The 21,292-nt window shown below is 41.5% G+C and overlaps 1 protein-coding gene across 2 annotated transcripts; it reads left to right on the forward strand.

The window, feature by feature from the left end:
- The first annotated feature begins 1,080 nt into the window (after window positions 1–1,080).
- map3k3 (mitogen-activated protein kinase kinase kinase 3) lies at window positions 1,081–20,038 on the forward strand. 2 transcript variants are annotated; one of them, XM_071469473.1, is made up of 18 exons: window positions 1,082–1,497; window positions 2,176–2,365; window positions 5,822–5,892; window positions 6,444–6,565; window positions 7,838–7,878; window positions 8,336–8,435; window positions 9,373–9,486; window positions 9,674–9,794; window positions 10,593–10,726; window positions 11,098–11,171; window positions 11,407–11,474; window positions 11,912–12,007; window positions 12,114–12,275; window positions 12,818–12,966; window positions 14,051–14,182; window positions 14,918–15,047; window positions 15,208–15,385; window positions 16,662–20,038. In XM_071469473.1, exons 3-18 carry the CDS (start codon window positions 5,889–5,891, stop codon window positions 16,888–16,890), a joined length of 1,854 nt encoding a protein of 617 aa, XP_071325574.1. In that variant the 5' UTR covers window positions 1,082–1,497; window positions 2,176–2,365; window positions 5,822–5,888; the 3' UTR covers window positions 16,891–20,038. The 2 variants fall into 2 exon arrangements, with proteins under 2 accessions (XP_071325582.1, XP_071325574.1); XM_071469481.1 differs by having other exon boundaries at window positions 1,081–2,379.
- The last annotated feature ends 1,254 nt before the right edge of the window (window positions 20,039–21,292 follow it).

Below are 21,292 nucleotides of genomic sequence, written 5' to 3' on the forward strand. Positions count from 1 at the left end.
AATCCTTAAATTCCCAGGAGGTTAATGACTGCATACCTCCACTCAAGGATACCAAGATATTTAACTTGACGATCCATGTTGGTAAGATGATTATAGTGTTACAAGTAGTGCGAGAATTATTCAGATTATTTAAATACCACAATGTAAACCTACAAAAAGCAAAGATCTAATTTTACAGATTATCAAAATAACTAGTTCCCATCATGCAGAATGCCCCCCCCCTTCAAGATGTACTGTAATTTATATTATTATATAGTAATGTATCTCTTGACTCAACATTAAAACACCATTTTAGCAGCAAACTGCATGTATTTAGTTAACTAGTGACTTTACACAGGATTTTTCATACAAAACATGGCGTTTGAAGATCTCAAAGTATTATGAGGTGTTTTAGTTTAAACTACCCATCATTATACAAAATAGTTAACTGCTCTGATTTGACCAACTGCAAACTATATGCTACATACACATTAATGTGTGAATTAATGATAATGCTTTAACAGTAGTTATTAAAAGGGATTATCTGAATTGAGTATTTTCCTACCCCCTTTTTTTTTATTAAATATGACTACTTTAAGAATCAGAATCAGAATCAATCAAGTATGTTTCACATACAAGGAATTTGTTCTGGTGATTGGTGCAATTGGAGGTTCTTGTAAACAACAGGTTTACACAGTTTTGGTTTCTGCCTGTATGTGGGATTCAGGTACATATTATATATATACATATATATATATATATATGTTTTTGACCACTTTTATTTAAGTGATATTTTTCATTTGAGAACTTTTACTCTTCTGAGTACTTTGTACCACTGGTTACATGTAGTGAAGTTATAATAGTAACATATATATATATATATATATATATGTGTGTGTGTGTGTGTGTGTGTACCGTACGATTTCCGTGATTTTGATTATATATATATAATTAAGATGCATTTAAATCCAGTGAGCAAAAGCACTCACATAGCCTATATCCCACCACTGGTTATTAGTGGGACTTCCAATATTCCGATTTTCCGGTGGTTTTGAAGGCAGCTTCAGTCTGATCTACGTCACAGCTGGTCCGCCCCTTTAATAATATTGGGCGCGCTCCCGTGGAAAGACTTCGACCGAGTAACAGCGCGTCCCCGCGGCTGCACGGCGCTAATTTGGATAGTTTAGGGATCAGAAATCCCCCTGGGAATAAAGCCATGTCCTCACGTACGTTTTGGACGACGGATAGTCGAGCAATCGGAAAACACGGATGCAACCTCGGAGTGCAGTTTTCATGACTTACTGGAAGCACAGAAGCGGGTTCCGGTGGCGATATTTTTCTGTCAGGAAGTTTGACGTATTCGGTTGAAGATTATTTCTCGCTTTGTTTTGGTTTTGGGGAAAGTTGTGGACTGCAGTCGGATAAAGACACCGTGCGACAACTCCGTGGCTGTGTCGCTGGAAAAAAAAAAAAAAAAAAAAAAAAAGAAGAAGAAGACTCCGTTTTCTTCACAATAAAGTCAGTTTGGTTTTCATGTGAATGCTTCAGGAGCCGTAATTTAAGAGGCAGCGATGGAGTTCATCCCATTTGGCTTCGCTTCACATAACTTTATTTGACTTAATTTGTATAATAAACATTTATAGGTAGTAATTACTTTTTTTTTTTTTTTTTTTACTACAAGTCTGAACTCCATTAAGTCGCTCTCTGAATCAAATTCCTCTGTATTTCTGTTATAGGTCAGACATGGGCCTTTATGTATCCGTGTGTGATTGTGTGTAGATCCGAGCATCCATAGAGAATAAAGCTCTTTCCAGCCTAGAATATTTTGGACTCCAACCTGGCAACACAGAGAAGGAAAAATCTGCAAACTTAGCAGGAAGAGAGGCCATCAAAACCACGGAAACCGTGCGGTCCTGCTCCTCACTCATGGATTTCATACAGGCCACACGGTTACTGTTGCACCTTGTTCGGTAGCTTTCTGCTCACATTTGACACAGAAAGCGCCGAGGTCTCATGTGACTCCTGAAAATGTTTTGGAAATGTGAGTTTTCCAAAGAGCCGAGGCTGCAGCGGAGCAGACCCGCGTCTCTGAGCCCCAGCAGGAGCGGTCTGATGTAGGCTTTTCCATCGGAACATTTCCTCTGTGTAAAAACTCACAACTGTCTGTTTTTTTTTTTTTTTGCTGCAACCTGGAAGTGTCCGTTTTGTGTGTTTGCTCCAACTTTCCGCTGAAGAAGACGAGCCCCCCGTTACCTGGGGGGGTCAGCCCCGCCATGGCGCCTTCACACACACACACACACCGATGGACGTGAGCAACGGGAGGACCGACAGCGTCATCCCTGCCGCGAGACACCGGTGACCGAGCCCGGTCGTGTCCGGGCGACAGGTGAGGGCTGACAGGTATATGACGAGTGAATTGTGCTGCATTCATGTACATATGGGAAAAACAAGCCTTCTACTTGAAAACAGAGCTGGAGTCAGGATTTATTATTATTATTTTTTTTAAATACTGGGGTTATGAGGCTGAATCTCCGAATGCAACACACAAAACAAAGTATGCAAAAATACTTTTAGTTAGTTAAAATATGAATTTCCCAACACACAGATTCAGTTAACAGTTTAATAGGCACATCTAGTCTAGTCCTGTAATAAATCATCTGTGGACAAAGGTTATAATGTTTTGTAAAGTTTTTATAATGTTATTATAATTTTGTTAGATGGAGCTTGTGGTGCTGTTGAACTGTAATACATAATACATAGTGGTGTTTCTGTGGTTTAGACTATCCTCATTGGTACACTGTAAATGGGGTGGTCACAATGATAGAAACGCTTGTCCAAACAACACCTGTCCTAACATAGCTCAACAGCACCACAAACTGCCACATCAAAGATGAGATAAAGTTAATTCTCACTTCTCTGACACAGCGTCAACACAAACCGAGCATGATAACTATCATGGAGGTGGGATTTATTGCAGGACTGTTGTATTAGACTGCATTAGTGTGTATTCAGATGGGGAAATACTGGATCCTTTGTATATTTATAAATTTTTTGTTGGCCTCAAAGTGGTCAGATTTGGATGGAACAGATTGAATCATGAACCACGGAAGGCCCTCATTCTCTTTTCTCTTTGTTAACTTGTCTTTGACCTCAACACATTGTTATTTGAACCTGCAGAACCAGCATTTCCAAAACTCACACTGAGTATGCATGTTGAGATTGAACACAAGCTTATCCTTTGAAATTTATATTTGAATGTGTCTGTATGCGTTGAAACACTGCAAAGCACATCTGAAACTTTCGCCAAAGCAAGTACTTGCAGCCTCTAGACACTGCAGTGATATTTAAATGTGGTGGGTTTCCCTGAATCCAAAGCACATGTGCACCTGAACAGGAGAGACATCGGGCCAGGGGATTTTGCTGTGAAGCCCTCGGGCCAGATGCATCACTGGCCAGAGACAGAGTGAGGACTGTGTCTGGGAAAAACAGCCTCAGACTAAACACCTCTCAAAGCAGACAGAGAAGAGAGGGGGGAGGAAAATCCATGTAAATCCTGCTAGTCCTGGAAATGTGATACAAGGAAAATAAAGCGGGCACAGCTGACTGGATTGGTAGAGTACAGCCTCCTTCTCCATTGAATTCCCCACATTCCGCTTGGGAGGTAATTAAAATCAGGAGAAGCAGGAGAGAGAAGAGGGTAGCTGAGGGATTGGACATAGATGTTAGTTGTTGTGTTGTTGACTACAAGGACTCTTTGAGGTACATGATTTAAGCTTACAGGGTGCTGGACCCAGCACCCACAGCACTGGAGAACATTTCGTAGATAGAGAGGAGCTATATCGATTCTGTGGTACTGCAAGTGACGGTACATTCATGCATCAACTGGGGGAATTGCACACCTCATAAACTTCATGCTATTTAGTAGGATGAAATGCCATAAGCATGAAGCTCGCAGGGTTGAAGGACAAAAGTCTTTGGCACCTACTCCACTGGCAGGGGAACATGAGAGCGGCGGAAGCTTGAAAGCAACGTGGCAACGCTCTGCCGACCACAGACGGACGTGCCCGACATTCCTGTGGGTGATTATTACCCAGAAATCCACTGGGTCAGTGAGTTGCCTCAGGTGCTGTTGGTGCCCATTTCATGCACAGAAGTACTTTCCCGCTTCCTCGCTGTCCTCTCAGATCTTCTCACTGTGCAAATCAAAAGCTCAGACAACTGCAGCCTCTCCTGTTGGCTCCATCCTCGGACAATTTTCAGACCAGTCTCCGGTGTTTTTTGTCCTGTTTAGTCATAATCTAGTCGCTGGTTCTCTAGGCTCAACAAGTTCCTAACCACAGGGCTCTGTAGATTGATTCACTCGTACCGTATATTTCTGAGCAAGGTAAAGCACAAGGCACGTGAAGGACTTGCAATGTTGACCTTTTTAACCAGTCATGGGAAATAATTGATCAGCGATTTCTTCGAGAGGCTAAACTAAGCAGATAAACACATACATATGTCTGTTTCTGACCATTACCTGTGGCTTATGGTCAAAGTAAACATGTAATTATCATCCTGGCACAATTAAAATACATACTGTGATGTTTTCAAGTTTTAAAGTCAAAGTCAAAGTGAACTTTATTGTCATTCAGACCATACAACATAAGTGCACAGCAGCTCAATGCCATATAAATAATGTACAAAAATAAATATACAAACAGAAACATAAATAGACATGATGGACATAATAGGCGACTAAGACATCACAAATAGTGCAACATGCCAATTATAATAAAAAAGTGCTCAAGTGGTGGAGAGATTCAATTAGTGCACAAGGAAAAAAAAGAGCACTGGTGTTGGATCAAATTCTGTATCAGCAGATCCCCGAGTTGAGGTCCTGGAATGAGGAAGGTCAGCTCAGTGCAGCCCTGTGTCTCTGATTTGATGAGTAAATGATTGTGTTTTGGTTTTGTTACCTGTTCTGTGCTTTTGTTAAAAGGGAAATCAGTCCTGTCTCCTTTACCAAGCACTATTCATCCATCACCCACTGTATTTGAGAAAACTAAATTCGTATTGAAGGTCCTCAGAGTCACAAGAACACAAGTAATGTTGTGTTTGTCTTTGTTGAATTTGTTTAAATTCCTCGGTTTATTGGTACAAATTTGGGGGAAACCTTCTCCATTGAAGGAAATGCCTCAGTTTATACTGCTGTTGACGCCTTGAATGGGGCAGATAATATTGCCTGGTTGGTTAACATCAACAATGGAGTTATAACACAGCTGAATTTGGTTTCGTGCAATCAGAGAAATTTAAAGCTGGTTGATATTTAAAATGGCAGAAAAAACATTTTTCTCTGTGCCAGACTGATCTCTGCCAGTGTAGCTGGAGGTTCAGCCGTTTCCAATTGTCGTTCCTTCTCACGGGCAAAAACGCACACAACACACTGCATCCAGTCAGGCCTCCAGTCAGAAAAATTTCAATCACACATTAAAAAAAAAGCTGTAAAAGAAAATGAGGTTCTCTGTTTAGCGTCACATTAAAACATGATATTGTGTAATTGAATTACTGGGATACCGTATAATAAGGGTACAGGGCAGCCACTTTGTCCTGCCAGCCTTCAGGTTTCCTAATGTGATTCACTTTCTCTGATGACAACTCATTGTTTTATGGACTGAGGTACTTCCATAATGAAAATTTTAGTGAGAACAGCTGATAACCTTGGTCATATGTCATCTCCTGTCTCACTCGGAGAGTCACATTCTTATGTTCTGTCTCTTAGCAACCAAATATTAACGAGAACAATGCCAGCCTCAGTTATTACAAGTTTATTACTAATTGGTCTCTGTTTTCATTCCCACAGGCCGTGGCACAGCAGAGACAAGTTTTCTGAAGACTGGCTTGTAGACCACGTACGCATCGTCGCCACAATGAGTGAGTCCTCTAAATCCTGACGTTAGGCAGACATTTGGTGCATGGCTTCCTCGCAGCGTGAGATAAAAACAGACACACAGACTCACACCAAACACCATCCCTGAGGCCAAAGCCTGTGTGAGTTGCTGCTGCTCCAGACGCTGTCGGGTGAAGGATTGGTTTTCAGTGTTGTGGAGATGGGGGTCTGGTTCTCTCCGCTGCCCTGGGGCTGTGTGATGTCTATCCAAGCTACACAAGGAGAATATTTTCTCTTCGTGACTTAGTCCAGCCCAGGCAGAGCTCGCCTTGAAATCAAACGTGGGAATGGGCATATCAAAAACACTGCAGTCCTTTCCTCACTCCAATACCATGTCACAGGATAGTCTCAGTATGGCTGTAGTTAAAGATGACTAATTGTCTCCACACATCTTTTAGCGCAGAGCGTAGTGCTAAGGGCTCTCTTCTCTCTCTCTCTCTCTCTCTCTCCTTCTGTCATACATACACATTCACACCATCCATTTTCCAATATTTTCTCTAATTGTGTATTTTTCCCAACCTGGTATCCTCTCCAGATGAGAGACAGGCTCTCCACTCCATAATGAAGGATCTGGTTGCCCTCCAGATGACGCGGCGCCAGCCTGTGTTGTCATATGACAACAGCAAACCCAAGACACCGGCTCAGACCAACAGACAGGTACAGAACCAGTGCATCACGATGCAGCTCTAAAATAAGAACGGATTATTCAGATTTTCAGATGGTTTGGGAGATAAAGCAAATGTAAAGTTGGCTTCAAGAACCTGGATTTGAACTCAGAAATAATGGAAATGATGCTGAGTGATCACCCTGGTGTCACATTAGTCAGGAACCTCAGTCACAATCAAGGCTCTACCTTGAACATCTTTGTCCTACATGTAAATACAGTCTTATGTAAGTTCAGTGGTTTCAGTAGTGTAGTAGTGAGGAGGTAAAGCAGCCAGGCCAAGTGAGACCCTGAAATCCAAAGCTCTCAGGTTCAACCCCACAGACTCTCCAGTCTCTCCATGAGAAGTCATGTGTCCCTCAGCAATATAGGAGTGTCAAAATAAAAGCCTAGTCCTGAATAGAAGTGTGTTCATTTATACACTATTGTAAATTAGACAACCTTTAAATTGTGTCCAGTATGAATGACACTAAATTTCATGAGAGTCTTAAATGCTGACAGTTTTTTTTGTTGTTTTTTTATCTTCATGACTATGTGAACTATTTTTATGGACAACTGCTATAATGAAACACCATGTAACTGGGTATCACCCACTCAGGTATATTCTCATTGCTTACAGTATTTCTCCTGGCCCACACAGTTAGCTCATTTATTTATTTTTCATTAATGACAGATGAATTTCAGAAGTTGCCACCCACAGTTATGGTACTCATTAATCTGAAATACATTAAATTCAGTTGTTTTCAACTGCGTCTCTAAAATTATATTCTGCTCGTGTGGAAAAGTGGCCAGTAGCCCACCCACCCTCACATTTTACCAGTTATCACTGAGCTGCAGCTGCAGAGAGTAACCAATGCAGACAACCCATGGATAGGGTAAAACCAGAGAACCCCCCAAGCTCGCTGGGAAAACAGTCTCCACAACTTTCCTGCCTCATTAACTTTGTACTTGCTATGAGCAGAAGTGGGTTTTCATAAGTGCTGAAGCAATGAAAAAAGTACAAAGTGACATGTTTTTCTACCAGAAAACCTTTGTGTAAGAACCACAGTTGAAGACATCGCATGTGCACGTCAGGCTTAAAATAGTAAGTGTAAGTGTAAATAATAAAGTGTTTGAGTAGTGCTCTTTGTGAGGAATCACATGTCTGACAGTTAAGTTTGTGGTGAACATAAATTACAGTGTGTGGTAAAATAATTCAAATATTAGCTCAGTCTTTCTCACATGATGACCTCTGATGACCTGCCTGCTTCTGCTTCCCCCCCCAGGATGATGTCAGGATAAAGTTTGAATTCTCCGGAGAGAGAAGGTGAGTTTGGTTTAGGCTTTATTTACATGCATGCTGTGTGTCTGAGGGTATTCTACATACATGTATACATTCATATGCGAGGGAGAGTGAGAATAAACACTTCCACACACAGACATAAACACACTCACTCACATGCTGCTGCTGTCACATGTTCCAGTTCATGAGAAAGAGCACATCCCAGAGTCGAACGCACACTCCAGCGCTTAATTCAGACTGGTATGTGAGCTGGATAATATGGAGGAAAGGACTGTGGTTAGCCTGTGGCTGCCAGTACGGACCACAAATATGCAAGGTGTACTTAGAGGAATCTGCACTCACTAAACACAGCAGCCTGTGTGTATTTCGCTTTCACGTGTGCATGTAACTCAAAAGCAGTTTCCCTAACAGCTGGTACAAATCTCTCATGATCTTTGTATCTGTGTGATTTTTCTTTTTTTTCCCTTATTTTGATGTGTAGGATCCTGATTTTTGGACGGCCTGTGCAGTTCGAGGAAATCCAGCAGAAAGTTAAGAGTGTCTTTGGGCAGCAGTTAGACCTGCATTATATGAACAACGAGGTAAGGTGGAGGCTCTACCCACTCATTCAGATCTCTCTCTGGTTGTTTATTGTGTATGTATGCAAACATGTCAGTTATTGATCATTCTTTTTACTTCATTAAATGTCATTACCTTTAGGTTCCCACACACCGAGCAAACGAGTGAGCAAGAGAGATAAAGAGATTGATTCATATTTTTATGCTAATGTTATGACACAACACCCTGATTAGCCAACCACATGCACGTCAAAGACCAACAAACAGGCTTGAAACAAAACAGCTAAATAATAGGCTACAATATACTCATATATATATACTCATTCAGCTCTACTGAATATCTCAGGGAAACATGCAGTACAAATCACATGAAGGCAGCAAAATAAACAGACAAAATCATAAAAACATGAACACATATAAGTGTGTACAGGATTACAGCTGCTGGTGCCACTGCTATGAGATGTTTAATAAAATGTACAGACAAAATAGATTATCCATTGTAAAACTGTAAACAGTTCACTGTTACAGTTTCCTGAAACCAAAGGCAACAATCTGAAATCCTAAAATGTTGATTATCACATGAGATAAAGTATAAAATCCTTATTTGAGAAGCTGAAATTAGGGAATCTTTGGTATTTTTGCTTGATGAGTTGATTGTGAAAATAGCAGCTGATTTGTTTTCTGTCAGTTGACTGATTAATGACTAGTTGTTTCAGCTCTACAGACGTGTCTGAATTTTCTGTTTGTGTGTTGTGGACGTGTTTTTGTATGTGTCCATATTTGTCTTTATTGTTGTACGTATATTCTGCATGTACAATATTTGATTTATTGATTGAAGTGGAGGCTCTGTATGCTGTGCAGCCTTTATCTGCTTGTGAGTCCTGGTCCGTGTTTGTTTACATGTTTACATGTACTGTTGATTTTGTGTGAGTGTTAATGTGTTTGTCTTGTATTCTGCCAGTTGTCCATCCCTCTGCGAGGTCAGGACGACCTGGACAAGGCGATCGATCTGCTAGACCGAAGCTCCAACATGAAGAGTATCAAGATCCTGCTGCTCACTCAGGAGCACAGCAATGTGAGACACACACACACACACACACACATTTACAGCGTACCATTGCGTTTCCTCATCACAGAGACATATTGTGAAAAATCAAGGTTCCTCATTCATTTCCATTACAGTAACTGCCTTGCTGACATGGAGCCGTGGTTTCATCACATGTTGTGCTCATGCTGTCCTTCTCTCCTGTCCCTAACTGCAGGCCTCCTCCCCCTCCCACCAAGCGCCTTGTAAACAGGTGAGGATCAAGCCCTCCCAGTCCACTGGAGACGTCAGCACGGTGTACCAAGCCGCCGATCCCAGAGGGCGCCACCTATCAACCGGTAACATGTCTTCAACTGCCATTCAAAGTCCTCTCTAATCTTATCTGCAACATGCAACAACATGGCTCACACGCAGTGACAAAATAGGAAAAGTAAAAATTCTCTCAGAGGTCTCAACTTTCTCTAAATATTCATTTATGAGTAGCTGTGGTGTCATTGTACCTTTGCCGCTTCTTTTTTACTACCTCGATTTCCCTTTCTGTCGCTTTTGCTCTCTCTGGCTGTTCTTTCTTTGGCTTCCCCTTCTAGCAATGGGTCCTCTTCCTTTTCCTGTTCACCATCACTAGACGATGCCTGCTGGACAGCAGCCAATCAGATTAGGGAGCTCTATTAGTGTGGTGGACCAGTGGCCTGGTCTAGGATCTTTTTTTTTTTGTTGTTCTGGAGCGAGGGGGGGGGGGGGGGGGTCGCAGTGGCTGCAGGGGGGCTTGAGATCTGGACTTCATAACAGCAGCAGGCCATAAACACTAAAACCAGGTCCCATCTGTTTAGTCAGAATGGCTTTTTATGAGAACTGTATCACAACAGTTGTGCTATGGACGTGTGTGTTTGAGTTGTTTAAGTCTCAACTACTGCATGGCTGCTTTTGTGCTGCTTGTGCTCCCAGGAAAATAAAGAACAGAGCTCACCGAGGAGGAAGAGGGTCTTTTAATTTTCAAAAATTTTGTACTCACACCACAGTGTTGCTGACGTTTTCATCCACCTTTCAGTCCTCAGGCCTGTCACGTTTTTTTTTTATTCTTATTTTTCGTATATCTAATCATTTCTTTTATGCTCATAACTGCTGTCTAATCCCAGGTTCTCAGAACACGGGGCGTAGTTCACCGCCTCCTGGCTATGTGCCTGAGCGCCAGCAGAGGATCGCCCGCCAAGGCTCATACACCAGCATAAACAGTGAGGGGGAGTTCATCCCTGAGACCAGCGATCAGTGTGTGAGTCAGAGCTTCACAGTTAATGGGGAAAATCCAGTTCTTGTGGTGTGTTTGCGATCTCAGACCATTAAGATTTGTTCACATAAACAACTCAGCTCCAACAGCTTGAATCAAGACCTCGTCTGGTTTCTGAGGTTGTTTTGCTCATTAAACATTTTATGGGCACTGAAGGTTAATACCTTTGGAAACATTTTTGCATATAAATGATTAAGCTGGTGAAGAAGCAGAATTAATATCCAGAATTAAAAAAGCTGTTTTGCTATACAGATAATATTGGGTTCATGCTCCCATACTTACCAAATATCTGAAATGTGTTTACACAAAGCACATGTGCATAGACACCCTTCATTTTCCACTGTTGCCCTGCACAGGTGCTGGATCCCTGGAGCAGTGCAGAGAACTCAGTTTCTGGAAGCTGTCAGTCTCTGGACAGCAACTCAGACAGGTGAAGAACAATCTCTGCCAACCCCCTAACATTAATACTTAAAGCTGCCTCCGCACAGGAACTCACCACTTACTAATTTTGTTATTTTTCCATTACATCTTTACAATTAATGATTGGTATTTTTGGTTTATTTTCAAAACTGGAATAACTGTTCTATGTAAATACCCAAATACAGTCTGATGAAATGACCGTTTTACATCTCTCACAATTCTTTCTCCCTATTCTTCTCTCACAGCCCCTCATTGAGGAAGTCTCGCATGCACAGGGCCAAAAGTTACCCTGATAACCGTCAGGAGTGTGCCGGTAAGAGCAGTCACAAGAAAAGAGCCTTCCCACAGCATCATCCTTTCATTTTCCCAGGAATGACCTGAGAATATTCACATCACCACTCTCAGATTTCTTTAAAAGAGCCTGGACACCATGGGGGACAATTTGTATTTTGGCTGCAAGTTGTAAGAGATGAATCATGAGTTCATGTTTACAGCAAACCAAGCTCTGTAATGTCAACCATAAGAAGAAATAAAAGTCCAGCCTATGTTTTTGTTTGCTTGTAGTGACCCCAGAATGTTAACTCGCTGAGAGCTTATGTATTTGTAAGTTAAGAAGAAGTCGGAACTGTAGGGGAGGATAGTAAAGTAGCTCACATGAATAATGTGTGACTGAGTGGGTAACCAAGCTAAACCTTTGTTGAATCACAGAGTAATCCTGCTGACCTTTGACCTGTGGATATTTGCTTTCAGACAGGGAGAATCATGTGTATGACAGGGTAGCAGGAAAGGGAGGCACCTATCCTCGTAGGTACCATGTCTCCCTGCATCATAAGGACCACAGTGAGGGTAAGCTGTCTCCTTTTAGCCACTACTCACCTCTGCTCTCTCTCTCTCCCCTCCTGTTCATCATGTGACATTACCCTCATCCAGCCTCTGTCTCCATCTCCCTCAGGTCGTCGAACGTTTCCACGGATCCGTCGCCCCCAGGGGAACCTGTTCACTCTTGTGCCTTCACGCCGGTCACTCAATGGCAGCGAGGAGAGTCTGGGCAGCTGGCAGCTAGTTGACGCTCAGGGCAGGCTCCGCCCCCAGGATCGCTCTGCTGCCCATAAATGTGAGTGTTGATCTAGCTGTACCGTGAAAATATTACCACACTTCACTTTTAAGCGTGACATGAAATCTTAAGAGATAAATAGTTGGTTCAAGGGCCAAAAACAATGCTGACATGTTTTCCAACCAAAGCTCCTGATAATCGGTTACCACTATTATTTATAATGATAGTTATTTTTAGCAGGATGAAACACAAGTATTTAAATGGTGGGTCAAATTAAACCCAGGGCAGTAAAATAATAAAAGTAAAAATGTATTCCTGTAAAAGTACCACATGAGTTTCTGCGCTGCATTATAAATGTACATGAATTCTGGTTAAAGGACCAGAGGACCAGAGGATAGATATCCATCTCAACTTAGTGCATCCTGGGACATGTTTAGTTTAGCTGACCAATGAGGGGGAGCGTGTTGAAGAGTAAAAAAGAAAATATCGCTTTTGTAATTCTGTAAAGGTCTTTAGAAAGATCTCTTGTCAGTGATATGTAAGACATGTTGTATATTTTATGCAAAACACAAACAAACAGCTGTGTGTTTTGTTTCTCTCAGCGCCCAGCGCTCCACTGACGTGGCGGCGGGGGAAGCTTCTGGGCCAGGGAGCGTTTGGACGCGTTTACCTGTGTTACGATGTGGATACTGGGAGAGAGCTGGCTGCCAAGCAAGTCCAGTTTGATCCTGACAGTCCCGAGACCAGCAAGGTGAGATGCTACCTAGTTACCATTACATAAGTCAACACCATGTGCAAGTTCTCTTTTTGATTTCCTGCTTCATTTAAATAAAAATATTTATTTCTTTTTGCTGACACCACTTGCACAGTTTACTTCATATTGTCAGGAAATGTCATCCCATCATACCCCCACTATTTTGACAGTATGACTCAACACTGTACAGTAAAATATTAAACCTTAGTTTGTTAATTAATAACAAATCACAAGTCTGCATCACCAACAAATACCTCATAGGTTGTGCATGTTAATCTGTTCCGATCATTATGCTGGAATGCAGGTAGTTAGCGTGACTGACTGAGCCTGGGATTAATGAATTAACCGTCTTAAAAAACCTCTTTGCTTCAGTTCTAGGTCAGGAGTTAATGCCATAAACTGACACAGAGACACCTTAATCAATGTCCAGGAAAAAAATTCAATAACTCATAAGAAGTGTTCTTGTATCCAAGAGGTTATCTCTGCTCCCTCCACCCACCTTCCCCATTTTAATGTCTTTTCCTGTCTGCCACAGAGAAAACATGCACTGTCACTTCCTGTATCTGTGTGAGCCAAGTGCTGTGGTGGTAGTGTAGGGTGACGGGTCAGCGTTACCATGGCCTTCCATCAGCCCTTCAGACACCCCCCACGTCTCCCACCCCCAGATGTGAATCAGTTGTTGTTTCTTTTAAACCGGCTTCTGTTCTGGGACTTTGGGATTACTTTGTGCGTCTCTGACTCCCCCCTCTCTCTGTTGTGGCCTCATGCTCTGAAGTAAACACAGGAACTTCTTTTGGGGAACTGAACTGTTGGCTTTTATTTACTCTCTGCTTTAAGTTTCACTTTTGGCAGACTCCACACACACTCATAAATTCCTGTTTGTCATCTCCGTGTTTATGGTTACATTTGTTTGTCATCAGTGGTAACAGATATGGCGGAGCCTGCGGGGATTAGACATATCCCAAAAATGTATTTTGTTTGCAAATGAAAACAGATGCACTGTTCAGACATGACAGCTTGCATGTTTAATCTCTGAACCTTCAGTGTGTAATTTCCCTGCATCTCGATGTGTCTTCTGTAGGAGGTCAGCGCTCTGGAGTGTGAAATCCAGTTGCTGAAAAATCTACATCACGAGCGCATTGTCCAGTACTACGGCTGTCTGAGAGATCGCAATGAGAAGACCCTCACTATTTTCATGGAGTACATGCCGGGGGTGAGTCTCAGCAGCTCTCACATCACAGGTTCAACCAGGGCTCAGAACAAATGGTTGAAAACTAAAAATCAATTCCCTCACCTCTGTTTTTTTTTTCCATCACGTTGCAGCAATCAGTTCCCAAGTTGATGATATGAAGAATTTTAGGTGTACAGAAAAGTTGTTGGGGTTATTTGTGACTCTTTCCAACAACAGGAAGTTTTCCTGGAACAATTTTAGGAACTGATGAATTTTACAGGAACCTTGTTTTAGTTTCTGGGCCACAGTTACAGTGTGCAGCCAACTTGTGCGCTCGTCTATAAATAGCAACATAAAGAGACCATTACAGTATTATACACTAATACAGAAAGAGAACCAGAAGAAAAGACTCAGCACTTTGTTGTAGCAGTAGTCAGCTGGTTTTCCTGGAGTCCATGAATAACTAATCATAGAGGGCCTCATTGTTACTCTGTCTCTGCCTTTCTGGCATCAGTTTAGGTATCATACGAATGTGATAAACTGATTGCAGTTTTCCAGATGTTGTGGAAATACAAACACAGATAAGTTAAGACAGAATTTACTCCCTGATTTAGTTTTTGACTTGAGTTCCCAGCATCACAGCCCTCTTTCGGGTGCCAGGTTTTAGGTCGACTCCTTTACTCCCTGCGTCTGCGGTTGGTGATCTTTACACTTGCATGTATATACACTGTCATCTTAAAGCAGGAGAATGTAATGTGTGTGCTTTCTTTACATCAGGGTTCAGTCAAAGACCAGCTGAAGGCCTACGGCGCCCTGACAGAAAACGTGACCCGGAAGTACACGAGACAGATCCTGGAGGGGATGTCCTATCTGCACAGCAACATGATCGTACACAGGGACATCAAGGGTAATCCTGTTTAACTACAGAGGCCTGAGCATAATACTGTTTAACATCAGATAAATGTTTAGACAGTGTTTTGGTATGGAGATGTTTAGGTCTTACCATCTGTGGAAGATGATAGCTGAGATAAAATATTTACGTGTTCCACGTCAACTCTGGCTCTCAGGTGCCAACATCCTGCGGGATTCAGCGGGCAACGTGAAGCTGGGAGATTTCGGTGCCAGCAAGAGGCTGCAGACCATCTGCATGTCTGGCACCGGCATTCGCTCGGTGACCGGCACCCCCTACTGGATGAGCCCGGAGGTGATCAGTGGAGAGGGCTACGGCAGAAAGGCTGATGTCTGGTAATACACAGCAGTTTAGTTTAAAGTTTGATACCAGTTCATCATTTGACTAAACAGAAGTCCTGCTTGAACTACATGATTAGTTTTTTTTCAATCCAGTCTGAATTGATTTACGGAAACACGGTGTAAATTAATATGTTTTTGCCTTTTTTAGCAAAGAAGTTTTTTGTAAATAAGAAGTAGGTATATGCTGACACATAGTTTGACTGAAATTCTTGTGGAGCAGATTTCACAAATTTATCAACTAGGACATATGTACAAAAAAAGATTTAAATTAAATTGTTCTTTGTTTATTGCATTAAGTGATAGGCATACAAAAAAACACATCCAATGCTGCCCCACCCACATTCAAAATAAGTAAATTTGTAAATAAAATAAACCAAAAATACAGCCACTAAAATATATTTTACGGTATAAAAAATAGGGGGAAAAAAGGAATTAAGTTCAGGAGAGACTGTCTGATATAAATGGATTCTTAATGGGATTTAGAAGTTAACTACTGTAGATACTCTCATCTAGTGTCACAAACAATGGAGCATGTGTTCCTGTAAGGGAATATAATTCTGCTGGAGTGAAACTAACCAGCTGTGACTGACAAACATGTACATGCTCAAACATCACAGCTTTTTAAAGACAACGTCTTGATGGGAAGCGTGTTTTCACCGACTGGTTTACATCTCTGTGTAAAAATTGTTCAGTTTGAAGTAAGGACAAAGGTTATGTACATGTACTGACTGGGTAGAAATAACTTCATTCAACAAGATCATTGTGAACAGGATCCAAGGAGCTGACGGGCCGAGACATGTGGATGTGAAAAAAGTAAAAACACCAGTTGAAAGAAGCAGAAGCACATTTGTTTTAGGAGGCAAATATTTTTTAATAAAGAGTGGAGTCTGCTGTATGTACCCAGTTCATACCACACTCCCACACACAGAGCAGGCAACATTCCCTTATGCAATCTGATTGGGTGGTGACCCCGGGCGAGTGATGTGATTGGCTGAGGGCCAGTCAGACAGGTCGTAACAGAGGTTGGTATGTTCCAGGTTCTCAGCCCAGGCTGGAGGGGGAGTAGTGCTCCAAGAAGGGCTTGTACCTCCTCAACAGGTGGAGGAGGCCCTCTGCAGACAGCAAGTGTGAAAGTTTCCATTCAAAACATTCCTTCAAAGCTTTAGTGTTGAGCAGTCGAGACAAAATATGTGGTGTTTGTTTTCAGCTTGTCATGTGACTCAAGTGCAGATGAACCTGAAGCCAAACTAACCGTGCATGTCTTTTACAGGAGCCTTGGTTGTACGGTGGTGGAGATGCTGACAGAAAAGCCTCCATGGGCTGAATATGAGGCCATGGCTGCCATATTCAAGATCGCCACCCAGCCCACAAACCCACTGTTACCCTCGCACACCTCTGACCAGGCGCGGGACTTTATCCGGTGCATCTTTGTGGAGGCCAAGCACAGGCCGAGTGCTGAGGAGCTGCTCAGACACCCCTTCTCCCAGATTCTGTGCTGAAACCTGCCTGGTTTCTGAACTTTAACCACAGAGCAGCACGGTAGCCTCAGCAGTATCTGTAGCTTCCTGGAAACCCATCCACGTCCGAAGACCAGACGTCGAACTGGCCTGGATGTCAGCGTTAAACCCCCCCCCCCGCGCCGCTGCCAGCACGCAGACGCCTCAAAAGAAGAGTCAGAGCCCACTCACACCAATCCAAAGAAGTGACAGTTTGACTGCTGCAGTCAACGCAATGCTTTGAAAGCCAATGTTCACACAACGGTCACCACTAGGGGGAAACAGAACACAGACAAAGTATCTGATGGGGTGTTGATCCGTGTCAGACACAAACACACAGATGCACCTCGCTCCCAATGCAGCGTCACTGAGTCAGAGCTCATGCGCCAGTTGTGTCTTCATAAAGTTTCCACTCCTGTGTTTACATTCACTTGCTGTGCAGTTATGAGAAATACCAGAAAGCTCCAAGTGTTTGACTTTTAAATATTTAGCTGAGCACGATTTTAAGCTACAGCAGGCCTAAAGCTCAAGTTTGCTCAGTGGATGTTAAACTCCACTGGTGCACTACAGTGTTAATTAGACAAGTTGTTCTTTTTTTTTTCTTTTTTTCAACTTTGGCAACTTGCAACTCCTTCCTGTTTCTGTTCCTGCTTTGGAACAAAGAAAACTCCGCCCTTAGAGTTGTAACTCTGTGAAAAGCTATTTAAGCTGTTTGTGATGCACTTTGCATTTCTGGCTACATATGTGTTCAGTTTCAGTAAAACACAGAGTTATGTGTAGAGTAGCTACACTGGAGTTTAATAGCAAAGTAATGTTGAGCTATTGAAAGCATCAGTAGTGAATAAGCTGAGTCATGTCTTGGTTTCAGCCCCTCAGAAGACAGAGGAGATTGTTAAGCAATCAATGACTCATGATAAGAGCCAAAAACACAAACATCTCCACTGTCAGTGGCCTCAATAGACCATGATGCACCACAGCTACTAGCTCCAGTCTGTGGCTCTCGTGTACAGTATCACCAAGAGAGGCACAGATGTAAGGATTTGTTTCTCTGAAAAGTAGCTACGCAGTGATCTTTGAAAAACTCAGGTTGTTAAACAACACAAAGATTATTTTAACCATCTGGATGAAAAAATATGTTGTCTTAAAAAAGATTTTTAACAAGTTTCTTAAGATTTGACTGTATTTCCTTTCCAGGTGGCCAGACATTTCACATGTCCCTGCTTTTTATGTACAATACAAGAAAAAATTTACACTATTTTCTGGGAAAATATACAATGATATAAAGTCACTTAAATATAGGCAAATATAACTGATAACAAATGTGAAACTAAATTTTTCACATTGTATAAATTAGGCAAAGACGTGTCATCTTCCCTTTGGATCCGGAAACATTCACAACTTGGAAAACACAATAAAATCTTTCTAATTGTGCAGCAAACACAATATTTCAGATTTAGGTGGTTAGAGAGTTTTTGAGGTTTGTGGAAGTACTTTAACAGCAGTGAACCCTCTAGTTTTGTTTTTTTTTTAATTGCCAGGAATTTATATTTCAGTGAAACAGATGCTTCGCTCTGTGACTTGAATGTAACTGTAATAAATGAGTGACACAAACTGGGGCTGTGAGGCTACAAAACCTCTTCATCTTTCTCCACAGAAAAAAACTCTTAGCTATCATTAGTGCAGTTTTTCTGTTGAGTCTGGAGTTGCCTTAATGCATTGGGGATATTACGAGAATTGGTGCACTTCAGTACAGTCTAGGAATTTGAGTTGAATAGTCATATAAAGCAGGAGGATGATATGTAACAGGGTAAAAGGAGCTGAGTGGATTTTTTCTTGTTAAAGTAACTCCTTCCTGGTCTTGTTCGACATGTTCGACCTCAGTGTGACTTTTCCTTCTACCTGCCATCGTTCTCTTGCCGCTCTCCTGTCTCACAGGTGTTCTCAGCCTACTACTTGCCAAAAAGAGACACATAAAGGACTATGGTGTGGAGAGGGGAGCAGAGAAAAATACAAACTAAAGGCCTTAATTTGTGTCTTGTGTTGCTTTTGCCTAAGATCATACTGTCCACATGTGTCTTGCCCAAATATCCCTGACAGAGAAGCCTTCGCTTAAGGATCAATTTGAAATCAGATGCACTTTTATGTAAAATGAATGTTGTGGGGATGTTTTGTTCTCTTTAACAAATTAGATTTTTTTTTTTTTTTTACTTCAAATGTGAAAAAAACAAATGATTTCACTTTTATTTATATCCCCATGTCCATTCCAATTAGATTTTATAAGCAAATATATATGTAAAAATATATTTTTTATATTTAGACTGTGTCAAATCTAATGATACTTTCAGGACATGGTGTCATTAAAAGTAAATTGTTGAAAGCAGCTGGTTTTGCAGACATTACAGAATTGGGGTTTATAAATGAAAAATGGATGGAAAACGAACTCTGCCGGCCTGGTTCTTGTTCCAGTTCAAAAAAAAAAAAAAAATTCCACACATCCTATGCTATACATTCAGATGACAGTATTACCTGACAGGTTATGGAAACTCTGCATCATTTGGCCGTAGTACTTTAACATCTATGAAGTCTCATGAATGAAACCTTTAAAGGATTATTTTACAGAAGAAACTGCTGGGAATATTTTTCATGTGTGATCTCAGTGCTGTTAAAACATAATTAATGGGGTGTGTGAGAGCCAAAGACGAGCAGGATTGGAGCCAGTGCTGGTTGTCAGAGTTCGCTCTTCAACCCAGATGACGACTTTGTTTATCCCAGGGTTCAGACGAGTCCAGTATTAAATGGCTTTCAGGGCACAGGGCTTGCTGCTGCCTTAACGCTAATATGACAATATCTCTGCGGGCTGCTACACTAAAGGCAGCTACAATATGTTCAGTGTTGAACAAGATCTAAGAAAAAAGGGCCCTGGGATAAGCAAATGAACACAATCTAGTTGGTAGAAATCTATATATGTAAATGTATGATTATGTATCATGACAGGACTTGCAGTGCAAAGTCTAATGTATCAGATTTATTTTACAGCAAGAAAAGAATAGTATGTTAAATGACAGTGTATATGCCATATATATATATATATATATATATATACACATGGCATGACCTCCCTTCAAAACAAATAAATTGTTTTTAAAAATCATGTCAGATTGTTGTTTTGTTAGTTTCTTTACATGCGTAGGAGGACAGTTCAGACCAGTCCAGACTCAGTAAGTCCAGTAAATGAAAGGACACAGGAGACTGAGCTCATCGTTGGCAGTGGGAAGCTACTTGATTAATGCACTCGTTTTTCCCTTTCCCTCTCATGTTGTTTCTTCCTCTCTTTTCACTCTTTCTCTCTTCTCATGATGAAAAACAGGAGGCAGACACAGGAAGAGGAGATTTCTGAAACCCTGTCTGGCTGTGAGATGTGAGAACAGATTGTCTGGGACAAAGGGCCTTTTTCTTGAAATGCTGGGACACAGAGATGCATTGCTTTTGACATGTTTGGTTTATATTCCCTCAATGAAATGATTCATTCCAGTTTGCCCTCTTCTGATGCCTCCGCCTCTGGACACATTAAGTTTTTCATTTTGCCCGTGTCCATCTGTCCATCCCGTTCTCGTGAACGTGATACCTCAGTTACAACTTGAGGGGATTCCTTCAAATCCGGTACAAATATTCACCGGGACTCAAATATGAACTGGTTAGGTTTAGGCAGATCAAGGGTCAAAGGTCAAAACCGTCGTGAACTCATAATCTCTTGAACACAGTTCAAGAGATTATGAGAAATACCACTCAAGAATTCATAGGGTAATTATGACACAATTTAACACCATCTAATAGAAAAAAATGATGAAGTGATGACATTTTATATCCATTGTCAAAGGTCAACTTCACTGTGACGTCATAAAGTTCTGCAAAAATATCTCTGGCCATTATTCAACACTGGGAGCTTTTGACCATCTTTCCTGCACCTTGGTTGGTTGGTGGAGGCGCACAACCATCGTTTGCAGTCAGTCAGGGGTGAGTGGTTACAGGTGAGTGGTTATATTTCTACAAATGAAAGAAAGCATACATACAGGTTAAATTCTATTTTATTATCCTAAATAAAGCAATGAACCATTCTACATCAAAATCAGAACATCAATACATTTCATTAGTGAAAATATAAAATCATGTGAGAACAAACCAGGGGGATTAGATGTGCTTCCTCACATCAAAATAAACTTGACTTGAGGAAATATAACGAAAAAAAACCCGACTTACTCAATGCACTCAGGAGCAAAGGTGAAGTGACTGAGGGAAGCAGCTCGAGGGGGTAATATCTATGAATTAGTTTGTAAGACACTTCTCTCACTTTATTTGTAATTAAGTATTTGTAAGGGAGGTTCCATATATGGGCCCAGTTCAGATC

Source organism: Trachinotus anak, unplaced genomic scaffold (genome assembly GCF_046630095.1).
Source record: "Trachinotus anak isolate AG129_WGS33_773 ecotype Australia unplaced genomic scaffold, CSIRO_AGI_Tana_v1 ptg000003l, whole genome shotgun sequence".
In the NCBI taxonomy this organism is placed as follows: Eukaryota; Metazoa; Chordata; class Actinopteri; order Carangiformes; family Carangidae; genus Trachinotus; species Trachinotus anak.

Excerpts from the sequence above, each read along its gene's own strand:
- map3k3 (XM_071469481.1), top strand. Across the intron at positions 12,276-12,817 it reads TCGCTCTGCTGCCCATAAAT|CGCCCAGCGCTCCACTGACG; the intron begins GTGAGTGTTGAT and ends TGTTTCTCTCAG. Across the intron at positions 15,048-15,207 it reads CGTACACAGGGACATCAAGG|GTGCCAACATCCTGCGGGAT; the intron begins GTAATCCTGTTT and ends TCTGGCTCTCAG.